Source organism: Oncorhynchus nerka, linkage group LG2 (assembly GCF_034236695.1).
Source record: "Oncorhynchus nerka isolate Pitt River linkage group LG2, Oner_Uvic_2.0, whole genome shotgun sequence".
In the NCBI taxonomy this organism is placed as follows: Eukaryota; Metazoa; Chordata; class Actinopteri; order Salmoniformes; family Salmonidae; genus Oncorhynchus; species Oncorhynchus nerka.
Window position 1 is genome coordinate 82,678,545 of NC_088397.1, and position 25,729 is coordinate 82,704,273.

At 44.9% G+C, this 25,729-nt stretch overlaps 1 protein-coding gene across 1 annotated transcript; it reads right to left on the minus strand.

The window, feature by feature from the left end:
• Positions 1–20,756: 20,756 nt before the first annotated feature.
• LOC115146284 (CD209 antigen-like protein E) lies at positions 20,757–21,806 on the minus strand. Its single transcript, XM_029688277.2, has one exon. It carries the CDS (start codon positions 21,741–21,743, stop codon positions 20,931–20,933), a length of 813 nt encoding a protein of 270 aa, XP_029544137.1. The 5' UTR covers positions 21,744–21,806; the 3' UTR covers positions 20,757–20,930.
• Between the last annotated feature and the right edge of the window lie 3,923 nt (positions 21,807–25,729).

A 25,729-nucleotide genomic window follows, 5' to 3' on the forward strand; every position in this document is an offset into this window, starting at 1 on the left:
CCGGTGCGTCTCTTCGGCCCGGGTTATCCTGCACCAGCTCTACGTACGGTATCCCCAGTTCGCCTGGAGAACCCAGTGTGGCCTGTTCCAGCTTCCCGCACGTGCCGTGCTAAAGTGGGCATGCAGCCAAAGGAGAGGTGCACGTGGTAAGCACCAGATTTCCAGTGGGGGGGGCGGTAACTGTCCCTGATTGAGAACCATACCTGGCCAAAACATAGAAATACAAAAACATAGAAAATAGAATGCACACCCAAATCACACCCTGCCCAAACCCAAAATGGAGACATAAAAGCTCTAAGATCAGGGTGTAATTTGGGTGTGCATTCTATTTTCTATGTTTTTGTATTTCTATGTTTTGGCCGGGTATGGTTCTCAATCAGGGACAGCTGTCTATCGTTGGCTTTGATTGGGAACTTATTTTCCACCACAATTTGCAAATAAATTCATTAAAAATCCTACAATGTGATTTTCAGACTTTTTTTCTCATTTTGTCTGTCATAGTTGAAGTGTACCTATGATGAACATTACAGGCCCCTCTCATCTTTTTAAGTGGGAGAACTTGCACAATTGGTGGCTGACCAAATAATTTTTTGCCCCACTGTATGTGTAGTAATGACAATTACAACAATACTGAATTAACTCTTATTTTAACTTTTATACATCAATAAAATCAATTTAGTCTCAAATAAATAATGAAACATGTTCAATTTAGTTTAAATAATGCAAAAACATAGTGTTGGAGAAGAAAGTAAAAGTGCAATATGTGCCATGTAAAAAAGCTAACGTTTAAGTTCCTTGCTCAGAACATGAGAACATATGAAAGCTGGTGGTTCCTTTTAACATTAGTCTACAATATTCCCAGATAAGAAGTTTTAAGTTGTAGTTATTATAGGACTATTTCTCTCTATACTATTTGTATTTCATATACCTTTGACTATTGGATGTTCTAATAGGTACTTTAGTATTGCCAGCCTAATCTCGGGAGTTGATAGGCTTGAAGTCATAAACAGCGCAATGCTTGAAGCACAGCGAAGAGCTGCTGGCAAATGCAGGAAAGTGCTGTTTGTATGAATGCTTACGAGCCTGCTGCTGTCTACCAGTGAGACTGCTCTATCAAATCATAGACTTAATTATAATATAATAACACACAGAAATACGAGCCTTAGGTCAGTAATATGGTAAAATCCGGAAACTATTGTAACGACCCTGGGTTTATAAGCACGGATATCGATGCTTTTGCGGCACAGTCGATAACGCACTGGACTTCGGGCTAGAAGGTTGAGGGTTCGAGACCTGCTCCCTGCTGTTTCATTACACTATCATTTCGAAAACAAAACGTATATTCTTTCAGTGAAATAAGGAACCATTCCGTTTTTTAATCTAACGGGTGGCACCCATAAGTCTAAATATTGCTGTTACTTTGCACAACCTTCAATGTTATGTCATAATTATGTAAAAATCTGGCGAATTAATTCCAGTCTTTGTTAGGTAGAAATGGTCTTCACACAGTTCGCAACAAGCCAGGTGACCCAAACCGCTGGATATACCCTGACTCTGCTTGCACAGAACGCAAGAGAAGTGACACAATTTCCCTAGTTAAGAGAAATTCATGTTAGCAGGCAATATTAACTAAATATGCAAGATGATTTTAAGAAAGGCAATTATGTTTATGGTTAGGTACACATTGGTGCAACAACAGTTCTTTTTTCATGAATGCGATGTTAAATTGTTTAACTTCTGTCAAACTTTTTGGGTAGCCTGCCACAAGCTTTCCACAATAAGCTGGGGGAATTTTGACCCATTCCTCCTGACAGAGCTGGTGTAACTGAGTCAGGTTTGTAGACCTCCTTGCTTGCATTAACTTTTTCAATTCTGACCACAAATTTTCTATAGGATTGAGGTCAGGGCTTTGCGATGGCCACTACAATACCTTGACTTTGTTGTCTTGAAGCCATTTTGCTACAACTTTGGAAGTATGCTTGGGGTCATTGTCCATTTGGAAGACCCATTTGCGGCCAAGCTTTAACTTCCTGACTGATGATTTGAGATGTTGCTTCAATATATCCACGTAATTTTCCTCCCTCATGATGCCATATATTTTGTGAAGTGCACCAGTCCCATCTGCAGCAAAGCACCCCCACAAAATGTTGCTACAACCCCCGTGCTTCATGGTTGGGATGGTGTTCTTCGGCTTGCAATCCACCCCCTTTTTCCTCCAAACATAATGATGGTCATTATGGCCAAACAGTTGTATTTTTAGTTTCATCAGACCAGAGGACATTTCTCCAAAAAGTACGATCTTTGTTCCCTTGTTCAGTTGCAACCCATTGTCTAGCTTTTTTTATGGCGGTTTTGGAGCAGTGGCTTCTTCCTTGCTGAGTGACCTTTCAGGTTATGTCGATATAGGACTCGTTTTACTGTGGATATAAATACTTTTATACCCGTTTCCTCCAGCATCTTCACAAGGTCCTTTGCTGTCGTTCTGGGATTGATTTGCACTTCTCACACCAAAGTACGTTCATCTCTAGGAGACAGAACACATCTCCGTCCTGAGTGGTATGATGGCTGCGTGGTCCCATGGTGTTTATACTTGCGTACTACTGTTTGTAGAGATGATCGTGGTACCTTCAGGCGTTTGGAAATTGCTCCCAAGGATAAACCAGATTTGTGGAGGTCTACAGATTTTTTTCTGGGGTCTTGGCTGATTTCTTTTGATTTTCCCATGATGTCAAGAAAAGAGGCACTGAGTTTGAAGGTATGCCTTGAAATACATCCACAGTTACACCTCCAATTGACTCAAATTATGTCAATTAGCCTATCAGAAGCTTCTAAAGCCATGACAATTTTCTGGTATTTAAAGGCATAGTCAACTTAGTGTATGTAAAGTTCTGACCCACTGGAATTGTGATACAGTGAAATAATCTGTCTGTAAACAATTGTTGGAAAAATGACTTGCACACAGTAAATGTCCTAACCGACTTGCCAAAACTATAGTTGTTAACTAGAAATTTGTGGAATGGTTGAAAAAAGTTTTAATTACATTTACATTTACATTTAAAGTAATTTAGCAGACGCTCTTATCAGAGCGACTTACAAATTGGTGCGTTCACCTTATGACATCCAGTGGAACTGCCACTTTACAATAGTGCATCTAAATATTTTAAGGGGGGTGAGAAGGATTACTTTATCCTATCCTAGGTATTCCTTAAAGAGGTGGGGTTTCAGGTGTCTCCGGAAGGTGGTGATTGACTCCGCTGTCCTGGCGTCGTGAGGGAGTTTGTTCCACCATTGGGGGGCCAGAGCAGCGAACAGTTTTGACTGGGCTGAGCGGGAACTGTACTTCCTCAGTGGTAGGGAGGCGAGCAGGCCAGAGGTGGATGAACGCAGTGCCCTTGTTTGGGTGTAGGGCCTGATCAGAGCCTGGAGGTACTGAGGTGCCGTTCCCCTCACAGCTCCGTAGGCAAGCACCATGGTCTTGTAGCGGATGCGAGCTTCAACTGGAAGCCAGTGGAGAGAGCGGAGGAGCGGGGTGACGTGAGAGAACTTGGGAAGGTTGAACACCAGACGGGCTGCGGCGTTCTGGATGAGTTGTAGGGGTTTAATGGCACAGGCAGGGAGCCCAGCCAACAGCGAGTTGCAGTAATCCAGACGGGAGATGACAAGTGCCTGGATTAGGACCTGCGCCGCTTCCTGTGTGAGGCAGGATCGTACTCTGCGGATGTTGTAGAGCATGAACCTACAGGAACGGGCCACCGCCTTGATGTTATTTGAGAACGACAGGGTGTTGTCCAGGATCACGCCAAGGTTCTTAGCGCTCTGGGAGGAGGACACAATGGAGTTGTCAACCGTGATGGCGAGATCATGGAGCGGGCAGTCCTTCCCGGGAGGAAGAGCAGCTCCGTCTTGCCGAGGTTCAGCTTGAGGTGATGATCCGTCATCCCACACTGATATGTCTGCCAGACATGCAGAGATGCGATTCGCCACCTGGTCGTCAGAAGGGGTAAAGGAGAAGATTAATTGTGTGTCGTCTGCATAGCAATGATAGGAGAGACCATGTGAGGTTATGACAGAGCCAAGTGACTTGGTGTATAGCGAGAATAGGAGAGGGCCTAGAACAGAGCCCTGGGGGACACCAGTGGTGAGAGCACGTGGTGAGGAGACAGATTCTCGCAACGCCACCTGGTAGGAGCGACCTGTCAGGTACGACGCAATCCAAGCGTGGGCCGCGCCGGAGATGCCCAACTCAGAGAGGGTGGACAGGAGGATCTGATGGTTCACAGTATCGAAGGCAGCCGATAGGTCTAGAAGGATGAGAGCAGAGGAGAGAGAGTTAGCTTTAGCAGTGCGGAGGGCCTCCGTGATACAGAGAAGAGCAGTCTCAGTTGAATGACTAGTCTTGAAACCTGACTGATTTGGATCAAGAAGGTCATTCTGAGAGAGATAGCGGGAGAGCTGGCCAAGGACGACACGTTCAAGAGTTTGGAGAGAAATGAAAGAAGGGATACTGGTCTGTAGTTGTTGACATCGGAGGGATCGAGTGTAGGTTTTTTCAGAAGGGGTGCAACTCTCGCTCTCTTGAAGACGGAAGGGACGTAGCCAGTGGTCAGGGATGAGTTGATGAGCGAGGTGAGGTAAGGGAGAAGGTCTCCGGAAATGTTCTGGAGAAGAGAGGAGGGGATAGGGTCAAGCGGGCAGGTTGTTGGGCGGCCGGGCGTCACAAGACGCGAGATTTCATCTGGAGAGAGAGGGGAGAAAGAGGTCAGAGCACAGGGTAGGGCAGTGTGAGCAGAACCAGCGGTGTCGTTTGACTTAGCAAACGAGGATCGGATGTCGTCGACCTTCTTTTCAAAATGGTTGTGAAGTCATCTGCAGAGAGGAGGAGGGGGGGAGGATTCAGGAGGGAGGAGAAGGTGGCAAAGAGCTTCCTAGGGTTAGAGGCAGATGCTTGGAATTTAGAGTGGTAGAAAGTGGCTTTAGCAGCAGAGACAGAAGAGGAAAATGTAGAGAGGAGGGAGTGAAAGGATGCCAGGTCCGCAGGGAGGCGAGTTTTCCTCCATTTCCGCTCGGCTGCCCGGAGCCCTGTTCTGTGAGCTCGCAATGAGTGGTCGAGCCACGGAGCGGGAGGGAGGACCGAGCCGGCCTGGAGGATAGGGGACATAGAGAGTCAAAGGATGCAGAAAGGGAGGAGAGGAGGGTTGTGGAGGCAGAATCAGGAGATAGGTTGGATAAGGTTTGAGCAGAGGGGAAGAGATGATAGGATGGAAGAGGAGAGAGTAGCGGGGGAGAGAGAGCGAAGGTTGGGACGGCGCGATACCATCCGAGTAGGGGCAGTGTGGGAAGTGTTGGATGAGAGCGAGAGGTAAAGGATACAAGGTAGTTGTCGGAGACTTGGAGGGGAGTTGCAATGAGGTTAGTGGAAGAACAGCATCTAGTAAAGATGAGGTTGAGCGTATTGCCTGCCTTGTGAGTAGGGGGGGAAGGTGAGAGGGTGAGGTCAAAAGAGGAGAGGAGTGGAAAGAAGGAGGCAGAGAGGAATGAGTCAAAGGTAGACGTGGGGAGGTTAAAGTCGCCCAGAACTGTGAGAGGTGAGCCGTCCTCAGGAAAGGAGCTGGCTAGCTGATGGGCAGATAGCAGTGTAGACTGCGTTAGGACGACGAAATACGATAATTACGCAATTATCTTTGATACAAAGACGGCTATGTAGCTAGCTAAGAAGAAATTGCTAAGATTAGACAAATCAAACCGTTGTACTATAGTGAAATGTAATGAAATGTAATGAAAAGTTATACAACCTGCGGCCGAAGTGCGAATGCAACCGCTCGCTCCAACCCGGAAGTACTGACTCCAACCTAAGTGTATGTAAACTTCCGACTTCAAATTAATGTAAATAAGGTATTTCTGACTAATAACCTGTTTTTGATTTGTCATTATGTGGTATTGTGTGTAGTTTGCTGAGAATTTGTATTTATTTAATCCATTTTAGAATAGGGCTGAAATAATCTCTCTGTAAACAGTTGTTGGAAAAATTACTTGTGTCTTGCACAAAGTACTTTGAAAAAAAAAATCTGATTTTTAATGAATTTATTTGCAAATTATGGTGGAAAATAAGTATTTGGTCACCTACAAACAAGCATGATTTGTGGCTTTCACAGACCTGTAACTTCTTCTTTAAGAGGCTCCCCTCTCCTTCACTCGTTACCTGTATTAATGGCACCTGTTTGAACTTGTTATCAGTATAAAAGACACCTGTCCACAACCTCAAACAGTCCCACTCCAAACGCCACTATGGCCAAGACCAAAGATCTGTCAAAGGACACCAGAAACAAAATTGTAGACCTGCACCAGGCTGGGAAGACTGAATCTGCAATAGGTAAGCAGCTTGGTTTGAAGAAATCAACTGTGGGAGCAATTATTAGGAAATGGAAGACATACAAGACCACTGATAATCTCCCTCGATCTGGGGCTCCACGCAAGATCTAACCCCGTGGGGTCAAAATTATCACAAGAACGGTGAGCAAAAATCCCAGAACCACATGGGGGTACCTAGTGAATGACCTGCAGAGAGCTGGGACCAAAGTAACAAAGCCTGCCATAGGTAACACACTACGCCGCCTGGGACTCAAATCCTGAAGTGCCAGACGTGTCCACCTGCTTAAGCTAGTACATTTCCAGGCCCATCTGAAGTTTGCTAGAGAGCATTTGGATGATCCAGAAGAAGATTGGGAGAATGTCATATGGTCAGATGAAACCAAAATAGAACTTTTTGGTAAAAACTCAACTCGTCGTGTTTGGAGGACAAAGAATGCTCAGTTGCATCCAAAGAACACCATACCTACTGTGAAGCATGGGGGTGGAAACATCATGCTTTGGGGCTGTTTTTCTGCATAGGGACCAGGACGACTGATCCGTGTAAAGGAAAGAATGAATGGGGCCATGTATCGTGAGATTTTGAGTGAAAACCTCCTTCCATCAGCAAGGGCATTGAAGATGAAACGTGGCTGGGTCTTTCAGCATGACAATGATCCCAAACACACCGCCCGGGCAACGAAGGAGTGGCATCGTAAGAAGCATTTCAAGGTCCTGGACTGGCCTAGCCAGTCTCCAGATCTCAACCCCATAGAACATCTTTGGAGGGAGTTGAAAGTCTGTTGCCCAGCAACAGCCCCAAAACATCACTGCTCTATAGGAGATCTGCATGGAGGAATGGGCCAAAATACCAGCAACAGTGTGTGAAAACCTTGTGAAGACTTACAGAAAACATTTGACCTGCCAACCAAGGGTATATAACAAAGTATTGAGATAAACTTTTGTTATTGACCAACTGCCAGGACCTAGGATCAAGGGAGGCACTCAAGTGTTTTAGTACTATATCTTTTTACACAATGATAAAAATAATCATGGCCTCTAAACCTTCAAGCTGCACACTGGACCCTATTCCAACTAAACTACTGAAAGAGCTGCTTTCTGTGCTTGGCCCTCCTATGTTGAACATAATAAACGGCTCTCTATCCACCGGATGTGTACCAAACTCACTAAAAGTGGCAGTAATAAAGTCTTTCTTGAAAAAGCCAAACCTTGACCAAGAAAATATAAAAATCTATCGGCCTATATCGAATCTTCCATTCGCCTCAAAATTTTTATAAAAAGCTGTTGCGCAGCAACTCACTGCCTTCCTGAAGACAAACAATGTATATGAAATGCTTCAGTCTGGTTTTAGACCCCATCATAGCACTGAGACTGCACTTGTGAAGGTGGTAAATTACCTTTTAATGGCGTCAGACCAAGGGTCTGCATCTGTCCTCATCCTGCTTTTGATACCATCGATCACCACATTATTTTGGAGAGATTGGAAACCCAAATTGGTCTACACGGACAAGTTCTGGCCTGGTTTAGATCTTATCTGTCGGAAAGATATCAGTTTGTCTCTGTGAATGGTTTGTCCTCTGACAAATCAACTGTAAATTTCGGTGTTCCTCAAGGTTCCGTTTTAGGACCACTATTGTTTTCACTATATATTTTACCTCTTGGGGATGTTATTCGAAAACATAATGTTAACTTTCACTGCTATGCGGATGACACACAGCTGTACATTTCAATGAAACATGGTGAAGCCCCAAAATTGCCCTCGCTAGAAGCATGTGTTTCAGACATAAGGAAGACATAAGGAAGTGGATGGCCTCAAACTTTTTTATTTTTAAACTCGGACAAAACAGAGATGCTTGTTCTCGGTCCCAATAAACAAAGAGATATTCTGTTGAATCTGACAATTAATCTTGATGGTTGTACAGTTGTCTCAAATAAAACTGTGAAGGACCTCGGCGTTACTCTGGACCCTGATCTCTCTTTTGACGAACATATCAAGACTGTTTCAGGGACAGCTTTTTTCCATCTATGTAACATTGCAAAAATCAGAAACTTTCTGTCCAAAAATGATGCAGAAAAATTAATCAATGCTTTTGTTACTTCTAGGTTAGACTACTGCAATGCTCTACTTTCCGGATAAAGCACTACCCGGATAAAGCACTAAATAAACTTCAGTTAGTGCTAAATACGGCTGCTAGAATCCTGACTAGAACCAAAAAAAATTATCATATTACTCCAATGCTAGCCTCCCTACACAGGCTTTCTGTTAAGGCAAGGGCTGATTTCAAGGTTTTATTGCTAACCTACAAAGCATTACATGGGCTTGCTCCTACCAGTCTTTCCGATTTGTTCCTGCAATACATACCTACACGCACGCTATGGTCACAAAATGCAGGCCTCCTAATTGTCCCTAGAATTTCCAAGCAAACAGCTGGAGGCATGGCTTTCTCCTATAGAGCTCCATTTTAATGGAATGGTCTGCCTATCCATTTTTGAGATGCAGACTCGGTCTCAGCCTTTCAGTCTTTATTGAAGACTCATCTCTTCAGTAAGTACTATGATTGAATGTAGTCTGGCCCAGGAGTGTGAAGATGAACGGAAAGGCTCTGGAGCAACGAACCGCCGGTGGTCTTCCTGTCTGGGTTGGCGCCCCCCCAGACAGTGCTGTGGCAGAGATCTTTGTAGGCTATACTCAGCCTTCTCTCAGTATGGTAAGTTGGTGGTTGAAGATATCCCTCTAGTGGTGTGGGGGCTGTACTTTGGCAAAGTGAGTGAGGTTATATCCTGCCTGTTTGGCCCTGTCCAGGGCTTTCATCAGATGGGGCCACAGTGTCTCCTTACCCCTCCTGTCTCAGCCTCCAGTATTTATGTTGCAGTAGTTTATGTGTCGGGGGGCTAGGGTCAGTCTGTTATATCTGGAGTATTTATCCTGTCTTATCCAGTGTCCTGTGTGAATTTAAGGATGCTCTCTCTAATTCTCTCTTTCTTTCTTTCTTTCTCTCTCTTGGAGGACCTGAGCCCTAGAACCATGCCTCAGGACTACCTGGCATGATGACTCCTTGTTGTCCCCAGTCCACCTGGCCGTGCTGCTGCTCCAGTTTCAACTGTTCTGCCTGCGGCTATGGAACCCTGACCTGTTCACTGTGATTACGATGATTTGACCATGCTTGTCATTTATGAACATTTGAACATCTTGGCCATGTTCTGTTATAATCTCCACCCGGCACAGCCAGAAGAGGACTGGCCACCCCTCATAGCCTGGTTCCTCTATAGGTTTCTTCCTAGGTTTTGGCCTTTCTAGGGAGTTTTTCCTAGCCACCGCCCTCCACCAGTACCCTGTGGTCAGTGCTCTGCAATCCACTACCCACTTCCAGACCTTCTCTTCAACTCTTGTCAGTTAGACCGATACAGAATGTCTCCCTTTTCAATCTGTGTACAAGCATGACTTGTAATACCTCCATCCCTGTTGTACATGTTGTTCTACCACGGAGAACTTTGCTTAGAGATTGTGTCTCTTAACCCGGAGTTGGTCCCTCTCAACCTGGAGCTGCTCTCTCTCAAACCGGAGGTGGTTTCTCGTAACCCGGGGCTGGTCTCTCTCACCCTCAGCTGGTCCCTCTCAACCCGGAGCTGGCCTGTTTTCAAACCAGGGGTGATCCCTCTCAACCAGAAGCTTGTCCCTATCAACCCTCAGCTGGCCCCTCTCAACCAGGAGCTAGCAACTATCAACCCTCAGCTGGCCCCTCTCAACCAGGAGCTAGCAACTATCAACCCTCAGCTGCCCCCTCTCAACCAGGAGCTAGCAACTATCAACCCTCAGCTGCCCCCTCTCACCAGGAGCCAGGAGCTGGCCCCTCTCAACCAGGAGCTAGCAACTATCAACCCTCAGCTGCCCCCTCTCAACCAGGAGCTAGCAACTATCAACCCTCAGCTGGACCCTCTCAACCCTCAGCTGCCCCTCTCAACCAGGAGCTAGCAACTATCAACCCTCAGCTGGCCCCTCTCAACCAGGAGCTCAACTATCAACCCCCCAGCTGCCCCTCTCAACCAGGAGCTAGCAACTATCAACCCTCAGCTGGCCCTCTCAACCCTCTCAGCTGGCCCCTCTCAACCAGGAGCTAGCAACTATCAACCCTCAGCTGGCCCCTCTCAACCAGGAGCTAGCAACTATCAACCCTCAGCTGGACCCTCTCAACCAGGAGCTAGCAACTATCAACCCTCAGCTGGCCCTCTCAACCAGGAGCTAGCAACTATCAACCCTCAGCTGGCCCCTCTCAAGCAGGAGCTAGCAACTATCAACCCTCAGCTGGACCCTCTCAACCAGGAGCTAGCAACTATCAACCCTCGGCTGGCCCCTCTCAACCAGGAGCTAGCAACTATCAACCCTCGGCTGGCCCCTCTCAACCAGGAGCTAGCAACTATCAACCCTCAGCTGGACCCTCTCAAGCAGGAGCTAGCAACTATCAACCCTCAGCTGGACCCTCTCAACGAGGAGCTAGCAACTATCAACCCTCAGCTGCCCCCTCTCAACCAGGAGCTAGCAACTATCAACCCTCAGCTACCCCCTCTCAACCAGGAGCTAGCAACTATCAACCCTCAGCTGGACCCTCTCAACCAGGAGCTAGCAACTATCAACCCTCAGCTGGCCCCTCTCAACCAGGAGCTAGCAACTATCAACCCTCAGCTGGACCCTCTCAACCCTCAGCTGGACCCTCTCAAGCAGGAGCTAGCAACTATCAACCCTCAGCTGGACCCTCTCAACGAGGAGCTAGCAACTATCAACCCTCAGCTGCCCCCTCTCAACCAGGAGCTAGCAACTATCAACCCTCAGCTGGCCCCTCTCAACCAGGAGCTAGCAACTATCAACCCTCAGCTGGCCCCTCTCAACCAGGAGCTAGCAACTATCAACCCTCAGCTGGCCCCTCTCAACCAGGAGCTAGCAACTATCAACCCTCAGCTGCCCCCTCTCAACCAGGAGCTAGCAACTATCAACCCTCAGCTGGCCCCTCTCAACCAGGAGCTAGCAACTATCAACCCTCAGCTGGCCCCTCTCAACCAGGAGCTAGCAACTATCAACCCTCAGCTGGACCCTCTCAACCAGGAGCTAGCAACTATCAACCCTCGGCTGGACCCTCTCAAGCAGGAGCTAGCAACTATCAACCCTCAGCTGGCCCCTCTCAACCAGGAGCTAGCAACTATCAACCCTCAGCTGGCCCCTCTCAACCAGGAGCTAGCAACTATCAACCCTCAGCTGGACCCTCTCAACCCTCGGCTGGCCTCTCTCATCAAGGAGCTAGCAACTATCAACCCTCGGCTGGCCCCTCTCAACCAGGAGCTAGCAACTATCAACCCTCAGCTGGCCCCTCTCAACCAGGAGCTAGCAACTATCAACCCTCAGCTGGACCCTCTCAAGCAGGAGCTAGCAACTATCAACCCTCAGCTGGACCCTCTCAACCAGGAGCTAGCAACTATCAACCCTAGGCTGGCCCCTCTCAACCAGGAGCTGGCCCCTATCAACCCTCAGCTGGCCCCTCTCAACCAGGAGCTAGCAACTATCAACCCTCGGCTGGACCCTCTCAACCAGGAGCTAGCAACTATCAACCCTCGGCTGGACCCTCTCAACCAGGAGCTAGCAACTATCAACCCTAGGCTGGCCCCTCTCAACCAGGAGCTGGCCCCTATCAACCCTCAGCTGGCCCCTCTCAACCAGGAGCTAGCAACTATCAACCCTCAGCTGGACCCTCTCAACCCTCAGCTGGCCTCTCTCAACCAGGAGCTAGCCACTATCAACCCTCAGCTGGACCCTCTCAAGCAGGAGCTAGCAACTATCAACCCTCAGCTGGACCCTCTCAACCAGGAGCTAGCAACTATCAACCCTCAGCTGGACCCTCTCAACCAGGAGCTAGCAACTATCAACCCTCAGCTGGCCCCTCTCAACCAGGAGCTAGCAACTATCAACCCTAGGCTGGCCCCTCTCAACCAGGAGCTGGCCCCTCAACCCTCAGCTGGCCCCTCTCAACCAGGAGCTAGCAACTATCAACCCTCAGCTGGCCCCTCTCAACCAGGAGCTAGCAACTATCAACCCTCAGCTGCCCCCTCTCAACCAGGAGCTAGCAACTATCAACCCTCAGCTGGACCCTCTCAACCCTCAGCTGGCCTCTCTCAACCAGGAGCTAGCAACTATCAACCCTCAGCTGGACCCTCTCAAGCAGGAGCTAGCAACTATCAACCCTCAGCTGGACCCTCTCAACGAGGAGCTAGCAACTATCAACCCTCAGCTGCCCCCTCTCAACCAGGAGCTAGCAACTATCAACCCTCAGCTGGACCCTCTCAACCCTCAGCTGGCCTCTCTCAACCAGGAGCTAGCAACTATCAACCCTCGGCTGGCCCCTCTCAACCAGGAGCTAGCAACTATCATCCCTCAGCTGTCCCCTCTCTTTTTTTTACAATTTGTTTTGTTTTTCTACTTCACAAACAACATAACACAAAAACAAGACACTCACTGTACAAAACATACTCCAAGGTGATCATACAGTATGTCCTCCAAATTCCTACATAATGAAATGATGGCACATACGTTATCCCAAACTGTTGTCAGTTTGTCACAGGACCACAGCTTATGGTGCTTTTTCTCCAACAGAGATGTAACATTTCTGGGTGCATTACATGCATTCTGAAGGGAGTGGAGTAACTCATATGAATTATCTTAAATAACAGTATTTTATGTTTTAGATTGTAGGTGCAGGTATGAGCATTTTCACAGATCTGTGTCCATGGTTCCCCTCAAATTCTTCCTTTAAATCGTTTCCCATTTTTACCTTGGAGCAGTGTTTCCCAAACTTGATCCTGGGGACCCCAATGGGTGCACGTTTTGGTTCTTGCTCAAGAGCTTCACAGCTGATTCAAATAATCAAAGCTTAAAAATTAGCTGATTATTTGAATCAGCTGTGTAGTGCTAGGGCAAAACCCAAAATGTGCACCCGTTGGGGTCCCCAGGACCGAGATTGGGAAACAGTGCTTTACAGGTTCTGAACCATCTGGCCGAGTTTCAGTCATCCCTTGACATAACTTGGCAATCACATTCTTTGGCTTAGCAGCTTCTTTCAGTATTTCTTCAATGCTAGATGCCTTAGGTTCATCCACATTTTGTTGAAGCGATTGACTAAGATTTCTGAGTTGTAAGGATATACAGAAATTGGCCTTGAATAATCAAAATCTTTCTTGGAATTGATTGATTGACAGTAGAGATCCATCATAATGCACATGTTCAAAATATATGATGCCACTTTGGAACCAGGACTTGAAGGTGTTTTCATTAAACACTGGAGGTAAGGTGGGGTTATTCCAAATAGGGGTTCATGACGATATTGTTTATTTTCGCCTCATCAATTGATGTACATTTTCCCAAATACAGATGGAATTGAGAATCATTGTATTGTCTGTTTTTTTCTTCAACCGCATGGACACGAAGTAGTGAATATATTTTAGATCATGAGGTATTACATTTATGACTTTGATACTCCATGAACAAGGATAGTCTGCTATCCATTATTTAACTGAACACAGTTGTGCAGCCCAACAATACATCTTTATAAAATAAAATGTATTTAGCATTTATTTAACTAGGTAAGAACAAATTCTTATTTACCATAACGGTCTACCAAAAGGCAAAATGCCTCCTGCAGGGATGGGTGCTGGGATTTAAAAATAATAATAAATATATATATATATATATATACACAGTATATATAAAATATAGGACAAAACACACATCACGACAAGAGAGACAACACAACACTACATAAAGAGAGATCTTAGACAACAACATAGCAAGGCAGCAACACATGACAACACAGCATGGTAACAACAAAACATGACAACAACATGGTAGCAACACAACATGGTAGCAGCACAAAACATGATACAAACATTATTGGGCACAGACAACAACACAAAGAGCAAGAAGGTAGTGACAACAATACATCACGCAAAGCAGCCACAACTGTCAGTAAAAGTGTCCATGATTGAGTCTTTGAATGAAGAGATTGAGATAAAACTGTCCAGTTTGAGTGTTTGTTAAAGCTCGTTCCAGTCGCTAGCTGCAGCAAACTGAAAAGAGGAGCTACCTAGGGATGTGTGTGCTCTGGGGACCTTTAACAGAATGTGACTGGCAGAACGAGGGTTGTATGTGGAGGATGAAGGCTGCAGTAGATATCTCAGATAGGGGGGAGTGAGGCCTAAGAGGGTTTTATAAGCATCAACCTGTGGGTCTTGCAACAGGTATACAGAGATGACAAGTTTACAGAGGAGTATAGATTGCAGTGATGTATCCTATTTTTATTTTATTTTTATTTTACCTTTATTTAAATAGGCAAGTCAGTTCAGAACAAATTCGTAATTACAATGACGGCGTAGGAACAATGGGTTAACTGCCTTGTTCAGGGACAGAACGACAGATTTTTACCTCGTTCATTCAGGGATTTGATCTAGCAACCTTTCGGTTACTGGCCCAATGCTGGTGGTGAATCTGATGGCCAAATGGTAAAGAGCACCCTTACCTGCCGATCTTTAAATTACGTCTCCGTAATCTAGCATGGGTAGGATGGTCATCTGAATCAGGGTTAGTTTGGCAGCTGGGGTGAAAGAGGAGTGATTACGATAAAGGAAACCAAGTCTAGATATAACTTTGATATGTGCTGAGAGAAGGACAGTGTACCGTCTAGCCAAACTCTCAAGAACTTGTATGAGGTGACTACCTCAAGCTCTAAACCCTCAGAAGTAGTAATCACACCTGTAGGGAGAGAGGCATTTTCCTTACCAAACCCCATGACCTTTGTTTTGAGGTGTTCAGAACAAGGTTAAGGGTAGAGAAAGCTTGTTGGAAACTAAGCTAAGCTTTGTTGTAGAGTATTTAACACAACATCTGGGGAGGGGCCAGCTGAGTATAAGACTGTATCATCTGCATATAAATGTATGAAAGAGCTTCCTACTGTCTGAGCTAAGTTGTTGATGTAAATTGAGAGAAGAGTGTGGGGCCTAGGGTTGAGCCTTGGGGTACTCCCTTGGTGACAGGCAGCTCCCCTCCCAGGTTTTCTTCTCAGTAGAGGTAAAGTAAAAAGTGGACTTGTAATACCTTCATCCCTGTTGTGTGTGTTGTTCTACCACAGAGACCTTTGCTTGAAGGTCCCTTTGCTTGAAGGTCCCTATCTTTAGTCATGGTATTGTACTTAGTCTGCAACTGGTCTTGTTATAAACTAAGATGTTCTCTTCAAAACTGCCCATCTCTCCGTTATAATAGACAAACAGGCCTATGATCCCAGCCAGTAGGACAACACACAGCAGCCCCAGACACATTGCAGCATCTCTGGTGGATCTCCTCTCTGAGCTCTCTGTACCTTGGTTTGTAGCCTGTGGTCTACTCTTTGTGGAGACGTCCTTTGTCTTGCTTCTGGAGTCATGAGAATTGATGGTCTCTTTATTGGTATAAATATCCTCAACATTGTCATTATCAAACTCTACGTTGGCATAGATTTCATTAGACATCACAATTGTCAATAACAGTTTCTGGGATTGTACCTGACAGACTCTGTGCTATAGTTTCAAGCTGAACAGTGTATCTGAGACTTAACATATGGACAGGAAAGTGTCATATCAGGAAGACTATAAATAGCTATGTTTGTGCAGTCAAACGAAAGTGTGACTTTCTTCAATGTCTTGTGTGACTTCTCTGTTGTCTTTTAATGTCTGATTCCTGTATTCTGTTGTAGTAATGGACTGAGATGTTGTCAATGCATGTGCTTTTGTAACACTTCATTTGAAATTAAGAAATGTTATTCTGTTGTAGTAATGGACTGAGATGTTGTCAATGAATGTGCTTTTGTAATTCATTGCTGTATGATTGCCTTGCTCCCTCCATAGTTCTTTTTAAAGCTTCAAAATAACTGACAGTAGGCCAAGTCAGTTGTCTCTATAACAGTATTTGCCATTGCAGTATTTACAGTATTTGCCATATTTGTTGTTGATATCACTTCATCCACTTTAATTATCATAAATTATCCTTAAGTTTGACTTACACAACTTTAGCTTCAGTGAGGGTGGCAGGTAACCTTGAAGTTAGAGCGTTCCGGTCAGTAACCAAAAGGTCGCTGGTTTGAATCCCATGGCCGACAAGGTGAAAAATCTGTCGCTGTGCCCTTGAGCAAAGCACTTAACCTCTCTAGGGTAGGTGAGACGTTCAAGTCCCACCAGGCCGACATCCGGTGAAACTGCAGAGAGCTAACATTTTAAATACACCATTCGTTGTTTTAAACATTCTTGTAAATACATGTATCTTACATCATTTAAAAGATGAACATCTTAATCCAGCCGCTGTGTCGGATTTCAAAGAGCCGTTACTGTGAAAGCAAACATGCTATTTTCTGAGGACGGCGCCTCACACACACAAGTATTACTAGCATTTTCCAACAAAGCATTAGCGTCATGAAAGTCAGAAATAACAATAAAATAAATTGCTTACCATTGAAGATCTTCCTCTGGTGGCAATGCCAAATGTCCTAACTACACAATGAATGTTCATTTTGTTTGATAAAATACATTTTCATAGCCCAACACAAAACATTGGTAAACCGCTTGCGTCATGATTTCTGTCTCATTCAACTTTGGAAGATGCTTTCGTGGTAATTACACACACTAAACAAACGTTTATCCAGTCATGGTTGGTTTTATTGCAATCCTCTGGTTGTTACTAACACAATGACCTGGTTGTTACTAACACAATGACCTTCTTGATCCAAATCAGTCAGGTTTCAAGACTAGTCATTCAACTGAGACTGCTCTTCTCTGTATCACGGAGGCGCTCCGCACTGCTAAAGCTAACTCTCTCTCCTCTGCTCTCATCCTTCTAGACCTATCGGCTGCCTTCGATACTGTGAACCATCAGATCCTCCTCTCCACCCTCTCCGAGTTGGGCATCTCCGGCGCGGCCCACGCTTGGATTGCGTCCTACCTGACAGGTCGCTCCTACCAGGTGGCGTGGCGAGAATCCGTCTCCACACCACGTGCTCTCACCACTGGTGTCCCCCAGGGCTCTGTTCTAGGCCCTCTCCTATTCTCGCTATACACCAAGTCACTTGGCTCTGTCATAACCTCACATGGTCTCTCCTATCATTGCTATGCAGACGACACACAATTAATCTTCTCCTTTCCCCCTTCTGATGACCAGGTGGCGAATCGCATCTCTGCATGTCTGGCAGACATATCCGTGTGGATGACGGATCACCACCTCAAGCTGAACCTCGGCAAGACGGAGCTGCTCTTCCTCCCGGGGAAGGACTGCCCGTTCCATGATCTCGCCATCACGGTTGACAACTCCATTGTGTCCTCCTCCCAGAGCGCTAAGAACCTTGGCGTGATCCTGGACAACACCCTGTCGTTCTCAACTAACATCAAGGCGGTGGCCCGTTCCTGTAGGTTCATGCTCTACAACATCCGCAGAGTACGACCCTGCCTCACACAGGAAGCGGCGCAGGTCCTAATCCAGGCACTTGTCATCTCCCGTCTGGATTACTGCAACTCGCTGTTGGCTGGGCTCCCTGCCTGTGCCATTAAACCCCTACAACTCATCCAGAACGCCGCAGCCCGTCTGGTGTTCAACCTTCCCAAGTTCTCTCACGTCACCCCGCTCCTCCGCTCCCTCCACTGGCTTCCAGTTGAAGCTCGCATCCGCTACAAGACCATGGTGCTTGCCTACGGAGCTGTGAGGGGAACGGCACCTCAGTACCTCCAGGCTCTGATCAGGCCCTACACCCAAACAAGGGCACTGCGTTCATCCACCTCTGGCCTGCTCGCCTCCCTACCACTGAGGAAGTACAGTTCCCGCTCAGCCCAGTCAAAACTGTTCGCTGCTCTGGCCCCCCAATGGTGGAACAAACTCCCTCACGACGCCAGGACAGCGGAGTCAATCACCACCTTCCGGAGACACCTGAAACCCCACCTCTTTAAGGAATACCTAGGATAGGATAAAGTAATCCCTCTCACCCCCCCTCCCCCTGAAAAGATTTAGATGCACTACTGTTCCACTGGAGGTCATAAGGTGAATGCACCAATTTGTAAGTCGCTCTGGATAAGAGCGTCTGCTAAATGACTTAAATGTAAATGTAAATGTAACCATACTTGATGGTTCTTTTCCCGGGACACATATACCGATTTGAAGACACCAATCAATGACATCATTGTGCACCAATGGTAGGACCGGTCTATCGTTGATTGACTGTATTTTGGCCCAATGACCACTGATCATCTTGAAATCTAGCTTGGAAGATAGCCAATGAGCTGAGGTAAATGGCAATATGTAATGGTTATACGTTTGAAGACCAACCTTTGTCATAAACTCTGGCGTAAAAGAGGTTCATTCACCATTGCAAATCCTACTTGACGGAGCCACGGGTGTTACTCATAGCATTACATCGTCAATAGCATTTTCAACAAGTTTATTTATTTAAAATATGGCGAATAAATCAGGAAAAGCTAAAACAAAGTCTAGGTATACAGATTTAACCCAAATTATAGAGGAAATAGATAGATACGTCGTCAGGCGCGTGAAGGACGGTGCGGGGCATGGACCACAAAAAATGTCCCCATTCCAGCTGCTGTGAAGGACTACAACAAGAGCATGGGAGGTGTGGACCTGTCAGACGCGCTGATAGGATACTACAATGTTCTCCACAAGACCATGAAATGGTACAAGACATTTTTCTATCATTTCATTGACATTGCTGTGGTGAAGGCCTTCATCTTCCAGAAGGAAATGGCTAAGAGCTGTGGACAGTCCCCCATCTCACAGCTAGCCTTCAGGGAGCTGCTCATCCAGGAGCTTGCTAGCTACAGCAAGTCCACTGTAGCACCTTCTGTCCCCTCTACCTCTGTCCCTTCTGCTCCAACCAGTGGTGTTCACCTGCCCAGATTAATCTCTGCAGACATGAATGTGCCTCAGGGCAAAAAGGGCACAGTAGGGAGACGTCGTTGTGCCCTTTGTCACAGGAAATGCCCCATCACCTGCACCACCTGTTCAGTAAGCCTTTGCTTTACAGCAGAAAGAGACTACTATGGGCAATGGCACCAGCAGCACAATATTGTGTAGAGGACCGAGGGTCCTCACAATATTGTAAATAGAAAATATGTAAATTGTTACCCTTGTTAATTGTTTGTATTATTATTATTATTATTTATTTTTTATATATACATATATATATATATATATATATATATTGTGTTAGAATAGCATTTATGTATTTTGTATATAGTTATTTCCTTCAAAATGTATTACTGTACCAATTCGGCCACTTGGGTACATTTGGGTACATTTGTGTGGGACACCTGGGTGACTTCATGCTCAATATCATGTTGCTCACTCATTTTTGAAGTTATCTGTCCAAAACATTGCTCAGCTATTGTTGCCACCGTATGTTCTCCATTCAAATCATCCACAGCATCCTATCTGTATGTTTGGCTGTTCTTGATCATTTGAAAGATGATGCAACAACAATAAAAAACAGAAAACGTGTTTATTTCCATGTATTTTCTTCTACCAGATCTATTGTGTTATATTCTCCTACATTCAATTCACATTTCCACAAAATTCAGAGTGTTTCCTTTCAAATGATACCAAGAATATGCATAGCCTTGCCTCTGGGCCTGAGCTTTAGGCAGTTTGATTAGGGTATGTCTTTAGCTGGAAATTGAGAAGAAGGGGGAGATACTCCAAAGAGGTTAACCCATTCCCTGCTGGTGTCTTAGGGGGAGTTGGGATATGCAAGAAATACTTGTACAAGTGTGTAACTGGAAAAAAAAAATCACCCCTGTGTCACACCCTGACCTGAGTATTCTTTGTTTTCTTTATATATTTTGGTTAGGTCGGGGTGGGACATGGGTGATGTAGGTATTTTTGTACTGTCTATGGGTTTTGTAAGTTTATGGGATTGTTTACCATCTAGGTGTTTATGTATGTCTATGGTTGCCTAGATTGGTTCTCAATTAGAGGCAGCTGTTTAGCATTGTCTCTGATTGGGAACCATATTTAGGCAGCCATCTTTTTGGGGTATTTCGTGGGTTATTGTCTATGTCTAGTTGCCTGTCTCTGCACATTTGTAGTATAGCTTCACATTAGTTTTATTGTTTTTGTAGTTTGTTTAGTGTCCGTCTTCATTAAATATATAACATGTATTCAAATCACGCTGTGCCTTGGTCTCCTCCATTCAACGAACGTGACACCCTGAAATTATTATTATTACATGAAAATCAAGGATCTGACGATTGTTGTAGATGTAGTAAAGGATTAAAAAGTTGACATCAGACATATTTGTTTAGATAAGAAAAGGTCCAGACTCAATTTTTGTATATTTTTTAATTGAAAGAATACAATTATTAAGATGTCTCTCCAAGAGATCCAATACAATAAAACCAAATACATAAAACTTGAAATCATTGTTGATTAATGCGAAAATGTTGTAATGGAAATCAATGTGACAGAGCCATAACTTTCCTTTTGTCTTATTTTAGTTATAGTTCAGTTACAGGAAGGCAATTTTCTCACATATCCAAAAGTGCAATTCGTTGCAAGGTGCATCATGCCAGCCGTTGTCTGTGGTAGAAAGATCGGACCATCGCGCAGCACAATCCTCCTCCATTCCGTTCTGATTATTAGGCTGTTCTCTGCCCCAGTACGCTGTGGTCAGTGCTGTCCTGTCCACCCACTTCCAGATCCCCTCTTCAACTCGGTCAGTCAGACCAATCCAGAATGTCTCCTTGTTCAATCCATGGATAAATACATATTCCTCTCTGCTGTTTATTACCACCAGATCTGCTTCTCTTCCCTGACAGTCCTCTCGGCTCCACTCCCAGGTTTTCTTCTCAGTAGAGGTAAAGTAAAAAGTGGACTTGTAATAGCTCCATCCCTGTTGTGTGTGTTGTTCTACCACAGAGAACTTTTCTTGAAGATTGTCTCTTTCAACCTGGAGCTGGTCCCTATCTTTAGTCATGGTATTGTACTTGGTCTGCAACTGGTCTTGTTCAGCTGAGCAGTTGGTTTTATAAACTAAGATGTTCTCTTCAAAACTGCCCATCTCTCCATTATAATATACAAACAGGCCTATGATCCCAGCCAGTAGGAGAACACACAGCAGCCCCAGACACATTGCAGCATCTCTGGTGGATCTCCTCTCTGAGCTCTCTGTACCTTGGTTTGTAGCCTGTGGTCTACTCTTTGTGGAGACGTCCTTTGTCTTGCTTCTGGAGTCATGAGAATTGATGGTCTCTTTATTGGTATAAATATCCTCAACATTGTCATTATCAAACTCTACGTTGGCATAGATTTCATTAGACATCACAATTGTCAATAACAGTTTCTGGGATTGTACCTGACAGACTCTGTGCTCTAGTTTCAAGCTGTACAGTGCATCTGATAATTAACATATGGACAGGAAAGTGTCATATCAGGAAGACTATAAATAGCAATGTTTGTGCAGTCAAACAAAAGTGTGACTTTCTTCAGATGTCTTGTGTGACTTCTCTGTTGTCTTTTAATAAGTGATTCCTGTATGCTGTTGTAGTAATGGACTGAGATGTTGTCAATGCATGTGCTTTTGTAATTCATTGCTGTATGATTGCCTTGCTCCCTCCATAGTTCTTTTTAAGCTTCAAAATAACTGACAGTGGGCCAAGTCAGTTGTCTCTATAACAGTATTTGCCATTGATCTAGTTTATATTTCAGTTGTTGATATCACTTTATCTACTTTAAAACTTCTTACGGATAGGCGGGACAGTCGCGTCCCACTTGGGCAAAAAACAGTGAAAATGCAGCGTGGCAAATTCAAAAAAGAAGGCTTTTCGGCAAAAGCATAAGAAGCTATTATCTGATGATAGCACAACCAGTAAACAAAGAGGGTAGCATATTTCAACCCTGCAGGCGCTACACAAAACGCAGAAATAAAATATAAAACATGCATTACCTTTGACAAGCTTCTTTTGTTGGCACTCCAATATGTCCCATAAACATCACAATTGGTCCTTTTGTTCTATTAATTCCGTCCATATATATCCAAATGTCAATTTATAAAGCGCGTTTGATCCAGAAAAAAACAGCTTCCAAAAAACGCAACGTCACTACAAAATATTTCAAAAGTTGCCTATAAACTTTGCCAAAATATTTCAAACTACTTTTGTACTACAACTTTAGGTATTTTTAAACGTTAATAATCCATCAAATTGTAGACGGGTCTATCTGTTGTTCAATACAGGAAGACAACAAACCAGTGCTACTTTTCACGTCTTGCGCAACTCTCAACAGTGTTACCCAGTTCCTAGTTGGCCTACTTCTTCATTGCACAAAGAAATAACCTCAACCAAATTCCAAAGACTGGTGACATCCAGTGGAAGCAATAAGAAATATTGTTTGCCAACGAGAACTTACTGAACAGACAGAGACCTAAAAAAAAAAAAATCTGAACGGTTAGTCCTCGTGTTTTGCCTGCTACATAAGTTCTGTTATACTCACAGACATGATTCAAAAGTTTTAGAAACTTCAGTGTTTTCTATCCAAATATACTAATAATATGCATATCTTATATACTTGGCATGAGTAGCAGGAAGTTGAAATTGGGCACGCTATTTTTTCAAAAGTGAAAATGCTGCCCCCTAGCCCCAAGAGGTTTTAACTATCATCAGCGTATTTGATATGTGAAAAAGCTCTGACGAAGACCAAAAAGCTAACAAGTAAGCTTAAATTTAAAAAACATATACTAGCAAGAGCAGTCTGCGGGTTTGGCATTGTTGCACCTGTAACAAGATAACTCAGATGTGAGAGTGCTTGTTTTAATTGTATATCTGACACTTATTTTAAGTTCTGTAAATGGGGAAATTGGAAAAATCGAGAGGGCCTCCAAACCAGCCGGTTGTAATTAAAACATTACTCTTCTCAATTAAAATCCATTCATCTGATGGTGATGGTATGCTTTGGGCATTCACTGTTGTCCCTATTAAAAAGTTCTTCATCAGCCATAACAATCACAGTGTTGCACGTTGAATGTTGAGTAAGTACCAGGGCCTTCATTGAAATGCAGGGTAGCTGGCTACTACTGCTCTGGAGCAGCTAAAACAGTTGTTGGCTGGCTGCAGCTGTTGTGCGCGGGGCTCTGTATTAATCTAAATCAGTTTGTGCCAAATTAGCTTTACCGCAGTGAGCAAAACCACTACGTTCAAGAGAACTGGTTACAGATAAGGGATGAGATACAGATACAGACATGTATAGTAGCACGCATAGTAAAAATGTAGTGCTGCAATTTATTGCCGTTGTCGACAAAGGTACAGATAGGCTTGACTAAAAGTTAAGGAGTCATGTAAATCTTCAGACACAAGTGCTGTTACTATCGTCTATCATCTCAAACCCCAGATATTTGACGTGTCTTGGCAAGTCACATTTAAAAAATCTGTCTCGTGTCCTGAGTGAGTGGGTGTCTGAGAGCTTTAAGTTTAATTAGGTTCACCTTCACAACACACACACACTCCACCCCAATGATAGGCTATTGATATGCTCGGTAATTAAAATGAATTGACCTGTGAAACGAACGTGGACTTCAGCAGGCCTGAGATGGATGGGATGAGATCAAAATGCTAATATGAAATGAGAGAGTGAATAGATGAGAGATAGTGTAGTTATGGAAAGATTGGCAGGTAACCTAGCTGTTAAGAACAATGTGCCAGTAACCAAAAGGTCGCTGGTTTGAATCCCCTAGCTGAAAAATCTGTCCATGTGCGCTTGAGCAAGGCACTTTACCCTAATTGCTCCTGTAAGCCGCTCTGGATAAGTGTGTCTGCTAATTATTAAAATGTGTAAATGGTTATGGAAAGGTAATTAACTCTCCTGTAGCCATGCTGCCAATGAATCCAAGATGTATACAATTTTAGAAATACAGTATATCGTTGAATATTTTTTTATTTGACTACGCAAGTCATTTAAGAACAAATTCTTATTTTCAATGACGGCCTAGGAACAGTAGGTTAACTGCCTGTTCAGGAGTAGAATGACAGATTTTCACCTTGTCAGCTCGGGGATTTGAACTTGCAACCTTCCAGTTACTAGTCCAACACTCTAACCACTAGGTTACCCTGCCACCCATCTTCTGTAATGTTTGCTGTATCATCTTGATGACTATTTGTGAATACACTGTATATGTTCAACAGATATTCTCTGTTGATTTGAAAGATTTACCAAAGAGACGCATGAAATCAAGCTCAACAAAAACTCTATTCAGGTATGATTTGAAATTGAGCTACTTGGTTATGTAACCAAATTCTATGTCTTGAGGGGAGAAACACACAGGTTTCTGCTGCTTCTCCACTAAGGTTAACATTGTGCTTGAACATTTACATTTACATTTAAATCATTTAGCAGACGCTCTTATCCAGAGCGACTTACAAATTGGTGCTTTCACCTTATGACATCCAGTGGAACAGCCACTTTACAATAGTGCATCTAGGTCTTTTAGGGGGGGGAGAAGGATTACTTTATCCTATCCTAGGTATTCCTTAAAGAGGTGGGGTTTCAGGTGTCTCCGGAAGGTGGTGATTGACTCCGCTGTCCTGGCGTCGTGAGGGAGTTTGTTCCACCATTGGGGGGCCAGAGCAGCGAACAGTTTTGACTGGGCTGAGCGGGAACTGTACTTCCTCAGTGGTAGGGAGGCGAGCAGGCCAGAGGTGGATGAACGCAGTGCCCTTGTTTGGGTGTAGGGCCTGATCAGAGCCTGGAGGTAGTGAGGTGCCGTTCCCCTCACAGCTCCGTAGGCAAGCACCATGGTCTTGTAGCGGATGCGAGCTTCAACTGGAAGCCAGTGGAGAGAGCGGAGGAGCGGGGTGACGTGAGAGAACTTGGGAAGGTTGAACACCAGACGGGCTGCGGCGTTCTGGATGAGTTGTAGGGGTTTAATGGCACAGGCAGGGAGCCCAGCCAACAGCGAGTTGCAGTAATCCAGACGGGAGATGACAAGTGCCTGTATTAGGACCTGCGCCGCTTCCTGTGTGAGGCAGGGTCGTACTCTGCGGATGTTGTAGAGCATGAACCTACAGGAACGGGCCACCGCCTTGATGTTATTTGAGAACGACAGGGTGTTGTCCAGGATCACGCCAAGGTTCTTAGCGCTCTGGGACGAGGACACAATGGAGTTGTCAACCGTGATGGCGAGATCATGGAACGGGCAGTCCTTCCCGGGAGGAAGAGCAGCTCCGTCTTGCCGAGGTTCAGCTTGAGGTGATGATCCGTCATCCACACTGATATGTCTGCCAGACATGCAGAGATGCGATTCGCCACCTGGTCGTC

Coding starts and splice junctions, on each gene's coding strand:
- LOC115146284 (XM_029688277.2), bottom strand. CDS start 21,743: ATGTCTAATGAAATCTATGCCAACGTAGAGTTTGATAATGACAATGTT.